General features: G+C 37.8%; 1 protein-coding gene across 6 annotated transcripts in view; it reads right to left on the minus strand.

Moving 5' to 3' along the window:
- Positions 1-21,750, minus strand: part of MLLT10 (MLLT10 histone lysine methyltransferase DOT1L cofactor) — a 129,679-nt gene that overhangs the window by 29,323 nt on the left and 78,606 nt on the right. For all 6 annotated transcript variants that reach the window (XM_066991621.1, XM_048061732.2, XM_048061730.2 and 3 more), the window contains one exon: positions 6,157-6,335. In XM_066991621.1, coding sequence (XP_066847722.1) covers positions 6,157-6,335 — 179 coding nt within the window. The remainder of the gene's footprint in view (positions 1-6,156; positions 6,336-21,750) is intronic.

Raw genomic sequence — 21,750 nt, forward strand, 5'->3', positions numbered from 1 at the left:
GACATCCATAATTTGTTGTTACAACTGAAAACCCAGTGGCAGTATCAATCAGGCAGGTGCGTTATGCTGTCCTACAAAAATGTCAAATCTGCCTTCTGAAGACTTGCCCAATAAAAGTGCCTTTTCAGTAAGGACTACTCGTTGAAGCTGTATTTCTATGTAATCATAATTTCAGCTACAGAGAACATTCCACCCCTGTTTTGGAAGGCATCAATAGCATTGCTCTCGAAGTCGCTCCTAACCTCTGTTGGCTGGCACAAGAATTAAGAACAGCATTCCTTTTTACCAGTATGTTCAATTTTTTTTTTTGAAAATAAAAAGGAGGAGGAGGTTGCCTTGAGAATATGCCAAACGATGAGCAGACTTGAACTGTGACAGAATAAAAAACACTAAAATAGGAAATACAAAAACAGTGTAAACTAATGGTGTAGAGAAAGAGCAGGGGGCTACACAGATCCAAAACTAGGAGCTAGAGTAATTCAGAAAGTGAGAAAATAAAAACCGCAGGACAGCAGCATCTGAAACATCAGTTGCCATACATTCAGCATCTGAAAAGATCTTAGGATTCCTGAGCTTTCACATTCCTCTATTGTTAACAAATAACTCCAAACCTATTGAAAAAATTAAGCCTTATCTCTCTCTAAAGGCTGGATCACACAAAGGAGGATAACCACCACTGTATGAATGCTAAAGAAAACCCTGCTGTTTTCCTACTGCTCCTAAGGGGAGCAAAGCCAAACGGACTTCAGGGATAATGGAAGTGATTAAAGCAAACTTATTTCACTTAGAATTGCAACTGAGTAGCAGCACCTACCTTCCCAATTATCACATCTCCACCGCCGAGGCAGTAGTTTATTACACTATGTTGAAGTGGACCTCTCACACCACCACAATTAAATCCCGGACTAAAGTCATGAACAGCAGCTATTCAGTTTCCCTATCCCTGTGCAAGTCACAAGAACTGCTGTTACAGATGCTTCTTTTCCTTCCCTCTATTAGCTGCTTGTGTGGTCAAGGAAACACAGTGCATAAAGTAAGAGATGAATACTTAGGGAACAAAAATGGAGAAAGAAAAATAGCTTGAGATAAGAAAGAATCTACTAGCAAAAACATTTTTCTCTCTGTCCTAAGAAACACAAAATAACCCTTTGGACTGTATCTGTAAGACAGGTTAGTGTCATGGATGTGCAACACTGCTTCAAACTGCCCCATGGTTCTGTTTCTTACAATCACCAGGACCTTAGACACCGTCACATGGGAGGCAAAATAAATCCAAAGTTGCCACTTGGCCACAGTTTCCAAAATGAAATTCTGAAAATAATTTCTGCATAAACCATGATTACTATAGCCTAAAGATCATACTTTACTGACCCATACAATACCAGCACCAAAAATCAGATTAGCTACAAATCTTGAAAATAAAAGGCTCTATTGTAAAGAAAGCACTACATGCATATTCTACTTGCACTAAAAATATTATTGATATTAGATGACAAGATGCATTTTTCATTAACAGAATATAAAGTCTGAGAAATTAATCAATGACTGAAGAAAATCCAGTTAAAAACCTTTACTTCCATTTCTGCAGTCTGATGCTGTATTCTGTGTTCACAGAGAGCCCAGAAATAAATGGGAATGGAGCACTACTTGGATAGTTTCACTCATTTAGGGAACAAAAATGAACAGACAGCTCGACCAATCTCAATCTCAACCAAAGCAACAAACATTTCCTTCACTACAAAACAGGTAATTTACTAAAACTAAGTTAAAAAATAAAACTAAACTAAGTTATTCTAATGACCACCATTTGCTGACAAGCAGAAGACAAACACTGATGGACAATACCAAAAGATGCTGAGGCACCTAGGTCACTACTTTTGTTATAAACACATTAGTCACTAAAAATACGTTATCAGAAAGTGCAATATAGCAGGCTGTTATAGAACAGCGTAATAGGCTAACCACCATCTCTGATACAATCAAGTATGAAACACAAGGAAATCTTCAAGATAAAGCTGAGCACAGAACCTTGTGTTGGTCCAAACTGTGACTTGGCTTAACAAGGAAAAATTAAAACAATATTCAAAACCAAAATGCAAGAAACTGATTTTTCTTAACAACAAAGCACATGTTAATTTTCCTGTAAAAGTTAAAGACATCTCTTTTTCTCAGAGAAAAGACAGTAGTTTGTGAGACAGTATTTTGCTGTTACATGCAAAACAGGCAGCACCTACAAGCACACAGAGGATCAATTCACAGAAAACCAGAAACAAATATTTGCATGGGCTGTGCATTCTTCTCCTGTATGTCGCCTTCTTATATTCTTGCAATTGTTAAACACATTGTTATGCTAATAAAGTCCCACTTAATTGCACAGTGTAATCTATCAGAGAAATATATATGCATATATATATATATATATGCATTTCCAGCTAGCAGACCACTGATTCCCAGCTGGTGAGAAACACCAGCAGTTAAATTCAGTTATGGCACAGCATGGAACACAAGCTAATCATCTCTTCTGAATTTATTACGTTGGAATAAAAATTATGGGTGGGATAAAGTCAGAATAAAGTGAGATACGTAAGAAAAGGTGATTACAATGAGGCCAGTCTTAAAAACAAACAAAAAGCACACTGTGGGAGCCATCCCATCCTAGCAGACAACAGAATTAAAGAATTCAAAACCAGAATTCCAGGATTCCAAAAAAAAAATTTAAGCTTTAAAATCAGTGCTGTTTAGTTACTGGAGGAAAAAGCAGCACTTGGGGGTACTACTTTTGGGGTTTTTCATCACTTCAGTTTTATAGGGACACAGCAGTTATTCAACAATACAGGCACGGTAGTATTGCTTGTAAGTTTTCCTAATGCCATGAGCAAAATTTTCTGTATTAGATGTCTGCTATAGCCTCCTAGTTAAAACAGTTCAGCCAATTCTGAGACTCAATCAATAGAAATGCATTTTTCCCCCTCAAGACCTTCTCTTTGGAATTTCCTAACACCCCATTATTAAAAAAAAAAAGATAAAATACATTAAGATCTGGCAAATTTATGATCTCTCCAAAATCATAATTTACAATTGCCTAATAGAAAAAGAGAAGTTAAGCAAAGTCTTAGAGGAGTGTGCTGTAACAGCATATATTTGAGGCTATTCCAATTTTTAGTATTATTCCAACTGCACATCAGTCATGCTGACCAAACAGCTGAGCAATCAAATTTTGAGCATAGTTGCTCTCTTAACTAATAGTTCAAATAAACCCAACCTTTTAAACCATTACTTTTTACCTTCTATAGGGGCACAAGCTTACCTTAACTTGTAATCATTGTAGGTACACCTAGCATCTTGGCTGATTTTCTTTTAATTAGAGCACTACACAACAAATACATTAGCACACCATTATTTGAAGACTTTCATGGTCAAGAGGTGGGTAAACACTGATAATACACCCACAAGAGCCCAGTCAGCTGATGCAGCATTCTTATGAAACCTTGCAGAACTAAGCAGGCAAACCCTCACCCTTGAAGCACATTCAGTCATGTCCCTAACTGCATGGTGAAACAGTTCTCTTGACTTAGGAACAACTGCACAGTAAAACAGGTTCTCTTGACTGAGTCTGTTCAAATACCAGCAAGGACCTCATGAACTGAAACTAAAATTCCCAGAGTCCAGGAAAAACAAAGTTACAGGTGGTCATCATGATTTAGCATGAAACAAAGTCCTTTGTGCTGTGGAAGTGTCTGCTTGGTATTTTCATCGTAGAATCATTATAATGGAATGGTTTGGGTTGGAAGGAACCTTAAAAATCATCCAGTTCCAATCCCCTGCCATGGGCAGGGACACCTCCCACCAGACCAGGTTGCCCAAAGCCCCATCCAGCCTGGCCTTGGGCACCTCCAGGGATGGGGCATCCACAGCTTCTCTGGGCAGCCTGTGCCTCACCACACTCTCCCCTCTTTTAGTATAAAACCATTACCCCCTGTCCTAACCCTACACCCCCTGACCAAGAGTCCCTCCCCAGCTTTCCTGTAGGCCCTTTAGGTACTGGCAGGCCACTATAGGGTCTCCCTGGGACCTTCTCTTCTCCAGGCTGAACAACCCCAGCTCCCTCAGCCTCTCTTTATGGCAGAGGTGTTCTCAGCCTAGGTTTGCAAGTCCTAAAAGTTGGGAAATGGCATATGGGTTCTGTCCCATTGTTTTTTTAATCTATTTATCCTCTATCAGAGTTTAACAAATAGAAAGCAATAGTGTACAGCTCTTGCTTGTTTACCTATTTCATGTCATCTCTCCTTTTACATACCTTTGGCTTATTCTGTCCAAGAGTCTCCTTTTCAGGCAAGTAGTCCTACACCATTTACTCATCCCTTATAAAGTTGCCGGTCCTTGCCACTGTTTGCTCTCATACCTCTTTCAAGTCTACTGTATCTGTTTTGCACAGAAACTGTTTTCCCTCTAACATAAATTTCATTTGCCCTCTTACCATTTTGTCAACACAGGCTGGTGAGGTCTTTCAGCAGTTCTGAGTTTGAGTTGACCTCATGATAGCTCATTGTATCACCTAGCGTAATCAAATGTAGCTTCTGTTCCTCCTCCTTTTCTCAGATCATTTATGAATATGTTGAACTGTACAAAAGGCCACAACACTGATTATTCTAAGACTGCAATGGAAAGCCCTCCACTGCAAGAGATGAGCATCTACTTGTTTGGTTTTTCTTAATCATTTAATCAGCTACTGAACTATGACACAACCTCTCTGCTCATCTCCAGGCTGCTTATTTTAAATGTCGTGAGTTATTTTATGTAATAGCTTTTGAAAATTAAAAAAAAAAAAAGAGTAAGAGGAACTCCAGTTGGTTGCAACTTTCCTTCAGGAATGCTACATTAGCTCTTCCCAAAAGCACTGCTATTTTTGCCCCCCCTTTTTTTTTTTCCTTAAAATGGTTTCTACCGATTTCTGTGGAGATGTCACCCAATTTTGGGTGAAACTAGCCAGCTGTTTCCAAAGTTGTGATACCAAAGTTATGATACAGAAATCAGACACAGATACAATGGGATAACACAAGACTTATTTCTTTCAGAAATGAATCTAGAAGAATTACTTTAAAGTACGTACTACCTGCTATATATAGCAGCATCATTTGATATTGAAATGTCACACTACTACACTTGTCTCTGTACAATATTTCTGCTATACACTTATTACACACACGCCTGCACATATGCACACAAAAACACACAGGTTTCAGGTTTATATCCACTATCTTAATTCTATAGAAACTATAGTTTCTATAAATTAAAAATTGATGACTTGTATGCACACACCAAAAGATACATTTGATATATTAGTTGTAAAACAGATTCCCAACAGAAAACAAAAAATACAAGAAACACAAAGTACAAGAACCATTATGCCCAGTACAGCATTCCTTCATACTCACTCTAATCACGTTGGCTCTCTACAGCCATAGCTTCATACTCCATGGATACTCCATGGCTTTCAAAAACGTAATCTTGTCTAGTTTAAATTCACACAAAATACTACCATAATTTTTCTATTTCATGACTTTGACCATGTCACACTTCCTTCTGCACTCCTCCTCCCTTATCCCTTCAGCAGACACAACCTATGTATCTTCATTTGTATGACCTCTCGAATACCAAACTACAGTGTGTCTGTCAACTTCCATTTGCTATCAAGATGCCAACCTCGGCCTCCTCTTTGCCAAGGCTAGCTTTAGTTGTCCATTTTTCAAATCCCCCAAATAAACCCGTTCATTCTTTAATTGATACCACCATATTTTATTTACATGAAACATTCAAAAATTTTAGTTGATTTCTTCTTTTAAATTCTTTCTTAAAACACTGTTCTGACAACAGACATTGTTTGGAGCACTGACAAACTGTAACCAGCATTTAGGGTTACATGATATAATCATTATTATTACATACTTCCACAGACTATTTTTTTTTCTTAAATCTATGTACTCTACAGATACAGAACTATGTAATATTGTAGGGAAACTCTAGCCACTATGACAACATTTTCACAACAAATATGTTTATTAACCTGTTTCCCAAATAAATGATGTTTTCTCATAACACTGAAAATAAGCGGGTCAATAACATTGTTTGCTAACTTAAACTCTTGTGATAGTTTACCTGAGTTGCAGCAACAACAGTAGTTATAGAAGGCGCAGTTGAAGGTGACAGAGCTCCCACTTGCTGCAAGTGGCCTGAAGCCTGCTGAGGTAAATGAGAACTGGAAACGGGAGTGCTAGATCCTGAGCCAGATACTGCATTTGGAAATGATACTGCTACATCATTGCTGCTAAAAATACCTGAAAAAAATTACAAAAATGATTACATGCATCTCTCTCTTCCCCCTCCCCATTTTCTAGTAACCATGTAAATATGCAGTCGAAAATTAATCAAAACAAACAAGATTACTTAATACATAATGCCGAAAGTTCCTGCGTTGAATTTCTAACCATGCTGATTGAGAAAAGTGCTCTCGTCATTTGACATTCTACAACTCAGGGAACACAGACTGACTCAGATCTAAGTTCTATTAAAACATATGATAGATCAAATATTTATGTGCATTACAAACTATGCTTAAGTATTAAGAGTAGCAGATTTTTTGGCTAAAATACCTGCCTTCAACTGAGTCTGCTATCCAAGCATATTGTTTCAAGGAATTACTCTAAAAGTTAAAGTAGATAAAGAATGAAGTATTGGGCTGTATAACAGAACATACAAGATATGAGTGGAAAAATACTTTTTGACTTTAAGGTCACACGTTTCTGAACAACATACATTTGTTTAAAATTGTAATTTTGGCAACTATGGATTTCTTGTACATGTTGAGAAAAAAAATGACAGCAAGTCTGAGGATAAGGTTCTCAGATCTGCTAGTAGAACTGGTGGCATTTCATTTATTCACAAACTAAAACTCTGTGATCGAAGAATGCTTTACTAGTATATCTGCTAGAGCAGCCAACGAGTAAATGACTGAACACATTAACATTAGTCAGACTCACATGTTAGCAATTTAAACGGCAAGAGTTCATACCCCTCTGTGAAGCCATTACTTCTGTTCATCTACATGCAGGGTAACGTTCATTATACAGGATGGGGAAAAAGCCCTACTGACCAGAAGCCCAGGACGAGAAGTAGTACCTGTCTATGAAACTGTTAGGCTCCACGTGCATTAGATAAGTGAGCTGTCAGCTGGCCAAGGAATATCAAGCATGGTAGCACTGAACTGCAGTTAGAGGAAGAGTGCCACAGGGAGTAAACAGAAGTAGAATGAACATGGTTAGATCAAGAAAAGCAACAGAACTGAAATGCCAGTTAGAAGGCAAAGGGTGGAGCTAGTTTGTCACTCATACAAATAATGATTTGAAGAAGGCAGCGACAAGAAGATATGCAATATTAAAATACCACATGCCACCCAGCATTCCTCCTGAGCCCAGGCAAGGGAGGCTAAGAACACCCAAACCCACCCCAGAATACGCAAACACTGATGTATCTTCAATTCCCTGCCTGTGTTAATGGTAAAGAAAAACTGAAGAAAAAGCCAGCCAGACCCAATAGAGAAAGAAGAGATGAAAAAAACAGCCAAAGACGCATTCTGACAAGACTTTTTCCCCTGCCTATGCTACATTAGGGACTTGCAATCTCCTCCCCAATCTCTTCCTCACAGTGCAATTCCATACTTGATCTGCTTTCTACAGAGCTTGTTCTTTTCTCCTTCCATTTAGCACACCTTCTATGGTCTTCCCCCCACCTTTATTTTGTCAGCATCCCAAATATCTATAATTATGGCATTACAAGCAGTTAGGATCCTTAAAATGTTCACATTGTTAGGATCTGTCTCCAATTCCATCTGCCTTATCTAACTCAGACAGTAAATTCTATGGATCCTGCTCTAGTTGTCTCTACACACTACCAAAATGCCCATGGTTAACAAACAGCCTTGCTATCGAGTCTGTTCTTAAATGCAATATTAGCAACCACAGAAGCTGAAGTATAATCCAGGTCCTCAAAAAAAAAAGTCTGCTTTAAGTCTGATTTCAAATTAATAAAAAGGAGATTTGTGTGTGCCCCCCCCCCCCCCATTTTAGTTGTGTACTCAAAACAATGAAAGCCACAGCATTTCTTGAGAACGATGAGACTCAGAACTACCTGGCTCTGTGAGTTTTAAAGGTACAAAATAAAGAAATATCACAACGTATCAAATCACAAGAGCTAGTCACCACAAACGCTACTGTTCTCAAAGTGTCAATGATCATGAGTGGAGAAAACAAAATTGTTTGTTAAAGTCAAATTTTTTTTGTGAAAGTTAAAAAAAAAAAAGGTATTTTGCCAGAAAGATAAAACAACTCCAAAATTTAAAGTGCAGTATTTTAATTTTTTTCTCCATTTTCAGAACCTTATTTATTTAACAACTGCAGAACTTCTGCTACTTCTATTTCAATTGTAAGGTTTATTCTTCCTCTTTAACATAAAATTTTGGAACACAAGCAGATAGTTATAAAAATCACAGGCATAAAACTACTTCAGAAGAAAAACAAGCAATAAACTAGTTCACTGGTGGAATGAAGTAGGCTTTTTTTTTCCCCCTTTATTACTGTTGTAGTTTTTTGTTTGTTTTGGTCTGTTTGTTTTTAAACACTGTTTGTTGCTGTTGCAAAATACAAGAAAACATGACCTATCCAAATATTCTGTTTGGGCTAAACACTTCCATGTAGCAATACTTTACTTAATACATAAAGTCAGTGCACTTTCTGGAACCAGTCATACAACCAAGACTTCATGCAAGCACTCACTTAAGAGCTCTGTGTGTAACATACAAATAAACCCTTGATTTTCACACCATTTTAAAAATAACCTGTACAAAAATTGTGTGTTCATCATATCAGAAAGTCAGAAAAGTACATATTTAAAACGTCTAAAGTGTATCAAATCATCCTTTTGTTTTCTGAGAGGAGACAAATCACTCTTGGAATCAGCAAGAAGTAAGAACTGAACACAGCGCTATCTACCGAAGTTGTAAGTGCCAAACAAACCAATCTCCTTCAAATCCTTCCCATATTAATGAAAGCTAAACAGCCAGAACCTGTGATAAATGGTACTGTGTAATTTGCCAGGGGCATAAACAGCATGGTTAAATAGTCTTCAGAGTTCTGAGCAGAACAGTTCTTCAGCTGCAGGTGGACACAGCACTGCCAGGGTGACAAGAAATAACTGCCTGATTAGCAAAAGAAATGCGTTAGTATAGAGCAGGGAACACAGATTATACAGACTCAAGAATAGCAATAACTAGCTGTGCAGCAACATACACAGCAACATACTAGTGGCACACAGAACAATTGAAATGGTTTTATTAAAAATCTCCCAAACTAAGTAGTTCCATAAGCAGAAGAATTCACAAAGCAACCCAACTTCTCACTTTCAACAGTGGTGCGTCTCACAGCTGACTTCAATACGTTAAGCTTTCCTACCACGATCCCTGCAGTTGGGCTAGACGATCTTTGATGTTTCCTTCTTTCCTTCTAACTCAACTATTCTATTCTGTTTATCCAGAGTATCTACCACGAGTTGCTGCCCCTCGTATTTTGCCAAAGCTTAAAAAATAACAATATAGTCAGAGTGGTTTTTTGTGGTTTTTTTTTTTTTTTTTTTTTTTTTGAAATGTAAACTTGCACAGAACCACGGAACCTAAGATTTGCCTTCCCACTTGGGGGGAAGCAGGAGAAAAAAAAAATCAGTCTTGAAGTAAAGTTCACATAAATCAAAGGAAATTATAAGAACAAGGAGTTTCTTTAGAAAAAATTAAACTATATAAACATTTCCAGCACCTCCACTTCCTGTGACGATTGCCAAGAAATCCACCCTACAACCACAACAATTTTCTATACAGAGCAAAATGAAAAAGTGCCTTTTAATGCAGTTGGCTGTTGATAAGCAACCAGTTTGTTGATTTTGTTTTGTTGTGGTTTTCGTTTGCTTTTTTTTTTTTTTTAAACAAGCAAGAGCACATTCTACTCTAATAGAATGTTAATTGGGGAAAATTGTGCCACAATTCATTGTTTTGCCATATGGACAAAATATAAGCTGAAGTGAATCTAATGCTAAGCACAAACAAATAAATAAATACCAGGTTATTGTGACCAATAGCAGTTGCACAAGGAAAAGCACAAGCAGAGGGTATGTATGAGGTAAGACCTCCCTCAAATACTCCCCCAGCCTCTAGAAATCTATGACTTATAGATTTTGAGCTTCAGGCACGGCCTTTGTACTTAATAGCCTTGGATTTGCTTCCAACTTTGCCCCAGTGAATTTCCTGCAACCCTTTCTGAACCGATGTGAACTTCCACAGCACGCCCTAGGACAAAGCTGTGGGGCGGACAGGCTGCGTTTGGGCGGAGGCCTGGCGCGTGACACGACATGGCACTATGAGTTACTGTGCGACAGACGCAGCCATTTTGGCAGGAGGATTTTTAGATGAGAAAAGAGGTCAACATTGATGGTGAAGGAGTTGCAAGATCCTAAGGCAATTTGGGAGGAAGGGGGATCCCAGCACAGAAAAGGGTTTGTGAGGGGTGGGGAGAACCTGTGGGCCACAACAGAAAGACTGGAGAAGCACATCAGTTAGTATATGGGTTACAGTCATCTTTGCAGAGAAAGTCTTGAAACCTTCCAGAAATTCCAACGTCATTTCTCCTTTTTCTTCTAAGAACAGGTTAGAGGGGAATATGTTGCTCTGAGCCGTGCTTCCAGCAAGTACCATATACACCTTTGCAACGCGTGCAAGAAACATCAGTGCCAAGCCACGAAGTGCATCGCTCCTGCCTTGTCCCACCAACAGCACTAAAAACTACTAGCTGAAAGGATTTGCCTAAATTCTCAATCCCTGTAACTTTGCCTTTTCACTTTGAGCTTGTTTCTTACTGTGCAGACTGCCCCCTCGTACTTGTACTAGAGGTGTAAGGTCTTATTTCCAGCACATGACTAGAAGTAGCCTGCTCACATAGACTGGGATACCAAGGTTTATCCCATCATGCAGATCCTATGGCAGATTTTCATTGCACCCTTGCAATGCCTCCAGAAACATGCTTCATGGCTGAGCTAAAAGTAATTTAGGAACAATGTCTTGTTGGTTCAGAGTTAGCACCACTGATACCTATACTACTGTTCATAAACTAATTCCAGGTGGTATTTTTTTTTTATATATATATATATATATATATATATATATTACAGCATCACATACTAAAAGTAAGTACAAAATGCTGAGATGATAATGTGACTACTGATTTTAGGGAACTGCTAGTCTTGCCTTTATTCTTCTGCAGAAACATCTTTAATAGGGAAATAGGGCCCGCTGTTGTCCTCAACAGCATAACTACACGCTTAATTTTACAGGAGAAAAGCCTGCATATCTTACTCTTAATTTTCTTTCCCTATTGACTTCTGTGCTATCTTAGCTATGCTAAAAACAACCCTGATGAAAGCATCAGTAGAGATCACCCTGAAGAAAAGTTTCCTAATTCATTACTTGCTTTGTAATCATGAGCCTCTAGAGGTTCTGACTTCAGAGAATCTATCTTTGAGATGCTTTGTAACAGCCTGCGTAAGGTTTACATCTATAAATAATTTAACTTTATAAAATAAGACACATTAAGAATTACATGCTTATTCTAGAATGATGCGGTAAGTTTTGAAGATCTCTTCTAGAAAAAGATCAGTAAGACCCAGAATTACATGGTCAGGTCTGAGATACAATATGTTCAGAAGTACAGGAAAGACCTGAAGTTCAAACATGTAAAAACAGGGAAAGATCTTTGCAAGAAGAAAAAGTTAGACAGATATGGAAGAATAACTGATAAATAAAGACTACAGCTTCTACAAGTTCACTTTTGCCATGGTGATCCAAGATGTACAAACTTAAGCTACTATAATATGACTTACACTAAAAATTAAGCAGTATTAGGCTCATTAAACAAGTATTCCCAAGTAGGAACATGACAGTTGTGATCTAAGTTGTTCTTTAATTTTCAGTGAGAACTTAATGTATTAGCTTAAGATCTGAGAAAAACCTACCATAGCTTCAAATCAGTCTGACAGCAATCTCAGCACTGAAATGAGGAATCATTGGAAGCACTACATTCCTCTTCACTGTTAACAGAATATAGTATTTAAAGGAGTTTCAAAAGTTTTCTCTTTTTGGATTCCAATGATCTGAAATTACTGTTTTTGCAGGTATGCTGCAGGATGCTTGACTGAGACAGAATTAGGAAAACTGGGACATTAGAGGGGCTAACACGAGTAACAAGGGAATTAATTCTGTTGTGATTAGTTATTTATGGTTGTGGCAAACAGCTGGTTTGCCTTAACCACTGCTAGACTACATAGGTGTCATTATCAACAACTAAAGCTTTAAAATGGTATTTTAGAAACTCATGGGCAAGCAGTTACACGTAAGGTTGCAATATTTGACAATTGAACAATGAGACTCCTTTATTCAATACTCTGAAAAAATGCCATGAATGTAAATAAGCGGAAAGGAAGTATTTCAGATTGACTTTGTAAATTGTTCTTCTCTACCTTAAAAAAATAAAAATAAAAACATTTATACAGCTTAGCTGAGCACTGCTATCCCCATGCTTTGCCACAGGCATATGTGTTTTTATCTATACTGTAAAGTCTGTCCAAATTTAGCTAGGTTCAAAAAACTTTAATACCCATGCTCTGTAGAGACTTTGCCTAGTTTATTTTACCATGTTAAAAAAAATCATAGCATATATACTAAGTTTTGCCCACATCGATGCTGAGACCAACTGTGCAGAACTGTAAAGTTGCTAGTGCAGACACGCTATCTTTCAAAAGATGACCACAGTACTGGAATTGACACGATGGCTGTCTGTTCTGTGCTACAACTCTCAACATTGTGACTCAAAAATAGTGTAAGACAACTGGTGAAAGTAGACCCGAAAATAGACACAGGAGTAAGAAACAAAACTGAGAGCAGACAGAACAAGTAAGAACAGAAGTAGCCAGAGAAAGGCTACAACCAACCATCACAATTTACAGCTAGCTCTTAACATGAAATTACAACCTTCAGGTCATTGCTCCCCATAGCTGTGGGTGTTTTGTTTTGTTTTTTTAAGTATGCCCTAAAATCCCCCAGCAGACATGTAAGCCTGCATCCCCTCCTCCTGCTTTCCAGTGATAAAACATGGCGTAGAAGAGATGAGACTTCAAGGTCAAATAGAAAAAGTGACTGGAAGGTCCAGAGTAAGACTAAGAAGCACAAAGCACGAAGCTGACACACCATGAATAAAAGTGAAAACTTCAGATCTCTCAAATGCATTTTTTAAAACACAAAAAGTATGCAAAATATAAGAAATTGACCGTAATATTTACCAAAACCAAGAACCAAAGAACCGAGTACTGTCTCTTACTGACAAAAATGCAGTGGACCACTTCTGTCTGCAAGTGTCCTGACTCCCTTTTATTAAGACATATTTTTATTGAAAGATGTAGCTTGCATGACTCCATTTCTTAGTCCTCCTTTTCAACCAACTCTTTCAAACGTGTTGAAGCCTTTACGTGTCGTCCTTCTTCCTTTACACTTTGTCAGCACGAAATTCAACTCGCTGGTTTCAACCATCACCTTAATACTAACCAGAGCTATCAAACAGAACTCTTTCAAACTTGTAGTCATCTCCATTCAAGCCAAAGCTTTCATTTTTTTTCTTTTTGGTACGTTCTTGCTGATAGGCAGCCAACAAACTCAGTGCAACGAAAAATGAGCTCCTGATACACTGCCTCCATCAAAACTCTTATAGACAATACAAACGCCTCAGACTCGGATTATGAGTCAGATGATGATGTTGTTGGAGTAAACTAAATACTAAATATCCATCTCAAGTTTTAGTAGCTTCTTTCTGTCCTATACATACTGCACAATCTTTCCTTGATGTTTATAAAAAAACCTGCAAGACGGGGTTTGGGAAGGAGGGAAAGAAACTAACTTTAAAATTTTATTTAAAGAAACATGGGAAGGCAGCTAAAAGACTCAAATACACGTGCATGTGCACACACACACACACCAAAAAATGGGCAGATTAGATGATAAACCCTGTCCAAACACTGTTCTGAAATGAACACATACGTAACAATTATGCTGGCCCACAAGAATGAGTTCCTACAAAGCTTAACAAGAAAGCACACAACATAAAGTAACCACTTCCATCTATGCCCTTCGAAGTTCTATGCTGCAGTTACAAATAGGCAATCAGTTCTGAAAAAAATGCAACGTGGAAAGAAGTAACAACAGATGGTGTCCCATCAATTTCTATTCTGCATTCCCTTGTGAACCTCTACCTCTTCGACATTAAACAGCAAAAATGCTCTGCTTATAAAACAGCAGAAACTCACCAAGTCCAAATTCAGCACACTTTGTCAGATACCCTTCAGGTGTTTTATTTTTGTTCAGAAAAATGGTGAGCTTGCTTTCCTTCATCTCAAAGCTGGTTCAGAGCACTGTACACCTGGGAGAGTGAGAGGGAAACCCTATATCAAAAGGAAAAAAGCTAAACCTACTTTACTAAAGCAAAGCAAATCTAGAGAAATTTCAGTATTTCTCATCACATGTAGACTATGAAATATAAACTTTTTTTTTAATATATAAAAAAAGAGACCCACCACTACAGACATCTGCCTAACACGTAATTTGTGGCTCCAACAGTGTGAAAAGCAGAAGTCCTATAAAATCTTAATGATTGCTGGCTTAAAATGTGAAGAACTTCATCATGCAAAGTTTAAACATTTCATTTCTTTTGCATATGCTAAACTCCATGTCAATACAATTTACGATGCATACAGCACTGCTCTTCCAACGTACACATACAAGAAAATCATTGTTTGACCAACACCAATTGAAAAAAAGAAAAAACTCCAATTTTTACCACTAGATTTCCTGATGCCAATTAAATACAGCATTGAGAAATAAGCTTGATCATCTTCAAAACTATCCTCATGAGAGGGTTTTAGCTGTAAATATTCCCCCAAAAATCTTTCAGTAACTTGTGAATATAGCTACGATTGTTTCCTATAAATGAACAAAAGCCTTGAAAAAGTGAACCAAGTTCTAATTTAATAAGCTATATTTCATTTCCACTCAGTATGAGTGAATACAGAACTAGGGGTACAAAGCTAATACCGAATACTAGAGGGAAGCTGCAATCAGATACATTAAAGATTCAATATTGCTCCCTGTGAAACTGATAGTACCGTTAGCAATGGCACAAACGGGCAGCACTGGGCTGTCAGAACAAAGAAGGGACTAAACACGGATACCTTCACATGCATTACTTGTAGTAATTTAAGTAGTCAGGAAAGTAAGTGGGAGAATTCCTGAGGTAGATACCCCTGTAACACACCTATGAATGGAGCACAGAAGAAGAACTAGAAACACTATTCACAAAATTAAAGAAAAGAATCTCAGAACGAGAATAAAACTGTTATCATTTTACTGCGCACATACAAAAAGATCATCAAAGGAGAACTGAGGAACTATTGACCTATCAGGCTCCTGCAGACAATCTACAAAGTTTTCACTCAAGTACCGAACAATTGACTCACTGCAGACCCGTATTTCACCCAATCAATAGAATATGCAGACCTTCAATCAGGATTTTCTACAAAAGGCTACCGTTTGTGATAAATGAACCTCTGAAAAAGATTCTAATATAACTTACCATTATGTATGGTATTCATCAACTTCGAGAAAGCTTTTGAGTTAGGAGAAAAAGGGCTTCATGTTAAGATCATGTTTAACAGACACACAAAAGAATATATGTATAGACAGGAATTTCAGTGAACAATAATATACCTGAATACATCTTTCTTGTATTAGAGCTCTGATCATTTACAGTAGCTCAAATTGTAAAATGGATTTATTTCTATCCACTGTAATTTCTTACTTATATTTCTTTTGTCAGTGTTTGTTAGCTTTTAAACGCCTGGTACAATGAGAACATGCCAGCACACGCCAATTAGCTGCATTGTAAAGCTCCCGCTGCAAATAAAAAGTCAAAGCCTTCCCCGGGATGATCAGTCTCCCCAACAAAAGACCGATTTTAATTTCATTGTCCGCAACAAATTTAGAAACTTCAACTGAAGCTGCCTCGCTAATTTTAATCACGAGGCATCCCTCCTGCTTCAGCGATAGATCGATAGGTGAACACAAAGCAATTCGTCCCTCCCGGGCTTTAGGGAGACCAGCTGAGGAGGGGCTCGGACGCCCAGAAAGAACTTCCAGCATGAGATGCTCACATGAACTTCCTTTCCTTCAAGCACTTTTTTTTTTTTTTTGCCACCTTGAGAGCACAGGTCTCTGCCCATGAAGTGACCATGAATACTCTCCTCCTCTGCTGGGCAGCTGGAAGTCTCCGGAGTTCAGCCTCCGCGGTGACCCAGCACTTTGATGCCCAGTCCCAAGGTGACGGCACTCACGCTGACGGCACGCCACCTCCACTTGCATCACCCCTTTACTCATACTTAGGATGATGAACTCACAACTACACATTATTTTCAATTTACCCATTCATTTTTCCACGCTAACAACGAATAAAGCCCTCAGCATGTGTGTCTGTTTTGACAAGATGATAGAATGAATGATTTTTGAGTGCCAGCGTACAGTGAACACCCCTGCAATATTTCCACGGGTGGTTTTTTTTTTAGCAGCATCAGCCTCTGACATCTGATGTAATATTAATTATCTATTAATGTTCATATTCTAACAAGACGACTGTCATTTATGTCTTATTTTTTTTCTTTATTCTCCCAACTGGCAGCTACCAAAGACCGCTAGCCTTTTATTTTTCCTTTAAACTGCCAGGTTTTTCTGAACATCAGGAATCAAAAAAAATGAATTAAAGCCAAATTTTAACTTTTGCCATTGATACAAGAAAAATGACAATTAATTTAGAAATAATTTTTGAAAATCATTTTTTACCTACATGTTTTACCTACTGCCTAATTTTTAGTAACTAGCCTAAGATACTTCCATGGGAAAAAAAATAGTACCAGAAGAAAACAGCAATACTGACTATAATTGCCACATCACTACACAACAAGTCTATAAAGTTTAAAAAAAAAAAAAAAAAAACTACTGTTTTTTGAGATTGTGTTAGAGAAAAAAGCCACAACATACAAAATCCTAGATGAATCTTGATGAAAACCAATGAATCTTATAAAAATGAAATGAGTGATTTTAGCTTCCTCAACAGATTTTAAGTGAATTAATAACACTGTATAAAAATTCTCTTAAAAATCAGAAGTACTACTTTACATGGTTATACATATATATAATCTCACTAAAATGCAGAGATAATATGGCTTGACTGTGTTCGTATAAATTAAACTATCGGGAATAATTCTGACTCAGGTGTAGAGGACAGGCTGCTACTGATGTCTGCCACCCTTAAGAGCTGAAGCATTTCACCCACACTTACTCTGCCCAGCCATTATTTGATTATAATATCAATTCGTTCCAGTTATGCTCAATTTTTCCACAGAAGAAACAGCAGCCATTTTGATCCACCATTGCTGTCAGTACTAAGGAAAGCCTCTTTCAAATTTAAGTAGCCTTTAGTTTTATCATCATCTTTCTTCCCTTAAACAAGCACACCCTGGATTGCCTGATGCTGTAATTTTTGATTGTTTCTTTAAAATTATACAACACAGGGACTGCCACTAACCCGAACCATCACACGCATCGTGTTCCCAAACATCACTCAGACCTTTCAGAGAGTCTTCAAGCAGAATACACCAGATATACCCCAGTGAATAATTTACTACTACAGGACACGTACTTTAGAGACAAATTAGGAAGAGATACAGTTAAAGAGCTGACAAAACAATTCCGTAGACCTTGTCGACGATATAGGGTTAACACAAGCAGTTGTGTGGCAACTGGAGAGCAGAGCTAAAGACAAGTGAGAGGAACAAGCTGCAGTGTGACTCCTCCTGACTGCAACTATTACACGTGGACAAAAAGTCCTTTTAAACATTTCTGGTCTACTAAATCCTTAAAAGAACAGTATTGATTCTTGGACACTTATTAGACATTAATAATCTGCTACTGTGTTTATCAGAATGAACTTCTCTCAATACGCATGTGCTACATAAATATGTCATGAAAGGATTCACCTTTGATCTTCACTTCGAAAGTTTTTTGTTGTTGCTGTTTTTTAAATCCTTAAGATTGCTGATAGGGAGTAAGAAGATCCTATACCTCCTTATACCACACAAAAACATGGAATTCACCTACCATGTTTCAGGTATTAACAGCATGAATGGTTTCAAAAAATTTTTAGGCAAATTCTTGGAAAAGGTGGATTCGCAGAAGAGAACAATAGTTACTGATATTCAACCTAGAGAGAAGATGTAAGGAATCCTAGCAAGCAAGCATCCTGCTTAACCTGACTCCTTTGGAACAAACAATCCTAATGCCAACTGTGTTCAGTTACGATGAAGGGCCAACACCAGGTCAGCCCTCCTTGTGCCTCCTATTCAAGACGACTAACGAAGCTCATCCTAGACTCTCCTCAAGCTTCAACATAGAACAGAAAAAGTACAGTTCCCACCCCCAAACCATACATAAGTAGAAGGTAGAAGACGACAAAGATGTTTTATCCTGGATGGAAAGAAGAGCTACTGTCTGGGTTCCTGGTACAAGTGCCTCTCCTGGCAGCTGCCTTTTCCTGACTCCTCACTGAAGAGCCACCCCAGCCACCCAGTCTTCTCCCACAGTGTACAGCCAAGCCATTGAACTCCAGCAAGCTGAAATGTCAGGAGAGGTTAGGGAAGGTGAATAGTGATCATATGTGCCAAAAAATATAAGCTTTAATATTGTATTTCACACTGTTTTATTTCTATCTATGCTTGCCTATTCCCAGTCACGGCTGAGTCCTTCCTTTGAAAACCTCACCTAGTCCTTAGGGTAGCTGCTATTGCTTGCTTTAAAAGCTCACAATTATTATTCCTTAGAACCAATGCTGTTCACAATGTCAGGAAGACTTCGTTGCTTCCAGTTTATTAATTTCAGTTTCAATATATCAGAACTGACTGCGTATCACCACCTACATCTGAGTCACCACCCTTTTACTGCTCATTACCTGTTTTTAAGAGAATTGCTTATGCATACAAAAAGTAAATTCCACGCTTACCACTAATCCTACAACAGAAAGAAGGTCTACTGATTTTCTACCCCAATAGGACTTTATTTGCTCTAATCAACCACTAAATTCTTCAGATTAGGAACCAGCCTGTAATAGTTATTGCACACTTTTTTTTTTAATCTGCATTTGATATTTTTACATGAAAGAAACTTTATTAATGGCTTATGGGTTGCTTTTTGGTTAAAAAATACTTGCAACTTCTAGTCATTCCTGTCAGGAAATCCTTCTCCTAAGTGTATAAAACAACAAATGGGAAATAGGCATTAAATAAGTCAAGAACAAGTGAAATGATAGGATTACTCATGTAAAATCCCCAGACCCACGCTAATATTCTTCAGCTCTGCTTACAGCTTTCATAAATCTCTTCTCAATCAAAGTTCCTAGAACTATACAGTTCTAAAGACCAGAGAGGTTCACTGTTTTTTTGTTTGTCTGTTTGTTTTTTTGGGGGGAACAGTATTTCAAGTTACTTAGTCTAAGGAGAACTCCCAGCATTTTTTTTTTTAACCTCTGCATATAACTCTCTCAAAAAGACACAGCAAGCTAGATCACATTCAAAATTAACATTTTTATGTTATCCTGATGGTCTTCTTGCAAACACCTTACATTATCTACCAACTGATACCAAAAAAAGAACTCTACTTAAAAGCTGAATAAAAACTAGAAGTATAATAAGAACAATATGAAGTAGTGAGTTTATATCCAAACTAATTGTTAAATCCCAGTTCAGTTCAAACTGGCAAAAATTCCATTTTAAAGTCCAGATCGGGATTAGAAATGCGGCAGCTTTTCTATCAGTATAAAATAGTTTCACTTACTATTTCTTGCATTACCACCACACGTGCTCTTATAAAAACTACTTTGCTACGTATTTTGACAGTACACTTATGTACAGCATAACTGCATATAGAACTCCTACAATATTTTTTAAATTATGCCTAATACTCCTGAAAGAGAAGTTTACTTGAACAATCTTCTGGAAATACATTGTTGGCTTATCTGTGCCAACTTTCTGCATTTTATTTATGCTGGGCAGATTTATTGAAAACGGGCTTGCATCCAGTTGAATCAACACAAAGATCCTGCGGGTTGTAAGCAACGAGGAGAGGTACCATTTATGAAGCATCAGGAAGTGACATACAGTTAAAAGGCACAGGGATATATTGCCAGTTAGTGTAGCTAAGCCAAATTATTGTCTCAACAGATGCTGGATTCTACATGGTTTTCCATTTTAAAGTGTTGTAAAATACAAAATCTATTGAATCTTCAATCCTATCTGTAAAAGCTACACCAAAAAAAAAAAATGTGGTTCCTAACATTTTAACTAGAGCTAGGTGTTCAGTTTGTCAGCATCCACACTGCCTGGCTTCAAATATCCCAATATTTCACTACAGAGCAAGAATTCCTGCAGTACGTGTGCCCTAACGTGGTAGCAAGCCACACACACAGTACCACACAACAGCACAGGCTATGAGGAGCTTTGAAAGCCTTAGGTCCTTACTCCTATCTTCCCAACTCAACCTGTTTAAGAGACCAAAATAAATTATCTGAACACCAAGGAAGCACAGTGAAAGGGGCAGCTGATAATCAGAAGCTTGGTCTATCTGTTTAAAAACAATGTAGAGCTTCTGAGAGGAGCTGTACATCAGAACAGGAATCTGTACATTTGAAGTCTTAATGGGCTTGTCCCCATTCTTTCAGTTAAAACCTCAATTATTTTAAGGTATCTAACCTTCCTCATACCACTATATTACGTTAGGTTTTTGCTTATTTTGTGGTGTTGTTTGCCTTTGTGTTTTCTTTTTTAGAACTTTCCAGTCTCAGAAAGGATTACAATAAACTACCACAGGTTCTAGACATCAGAGCCTCTTCCACAGAAGTTACTCGTTCTGATCTTAATCCTGAAACAGCTTCCAGTCACAGTTTACCTTCTGATACTGCACCTCTTCTCTTCACATCTAATATAATATTTAACCGCTAAGTACAATTCCTCTCTGACTGAGAACAGCAGCAAAAAGAGCAGTTTTACCACAGGAATTGGCCAGTCTTCAGAGGTACAAAAACCTGCAAATACTACCAGCACATACACATCCTTTACTGGTTTTCAGCTAAGCTTGATTTTTGAAAGACCTGAAACCTGTACGATCTGAAAAGTACGGTTTTTAAGGAGGGTTAGACAAGAAACAAACCAAAAGCAACTAAAGCACTACCACTTTTACAGTCGAGCCTCTTCTTTCCCTCCTCCCGCCCACACGCTTTCTGCTCTCCTGTCACCTTTCGCAGACTTTATGGAGGTAAAAGGCTGATGGCTATCTTGCATTTGACTTACAAGGAATGCCGTACTCCGGTAAATTGGCTCCAGATGCTGGAAAGTGTTCACACTCAAGGATGTGCATTTTAATTTAAAAGTATACACACACGTACAAAATGATGTCAAAATGAAGAGGTTTTCAAAAGTGTAATTTTAAAAGGAGATCCTGGGAACTAAGCAGTTACA

The sequence above is a fragment of the Anser cygnoides genome, chromosome 2, assembly GCF_040182565.1.
Source record: "Anser cygnoides isolate HZ-2024a breed goose chromosome 2, Taihu_goose_T2T_genome, whole genome shotgun sequence".
Lineage (NCBI taxonomy): Eukaryota > Metazoa > Chordata > Aves > Anseriformes > Anatidae > Anser > Anser cygnoides.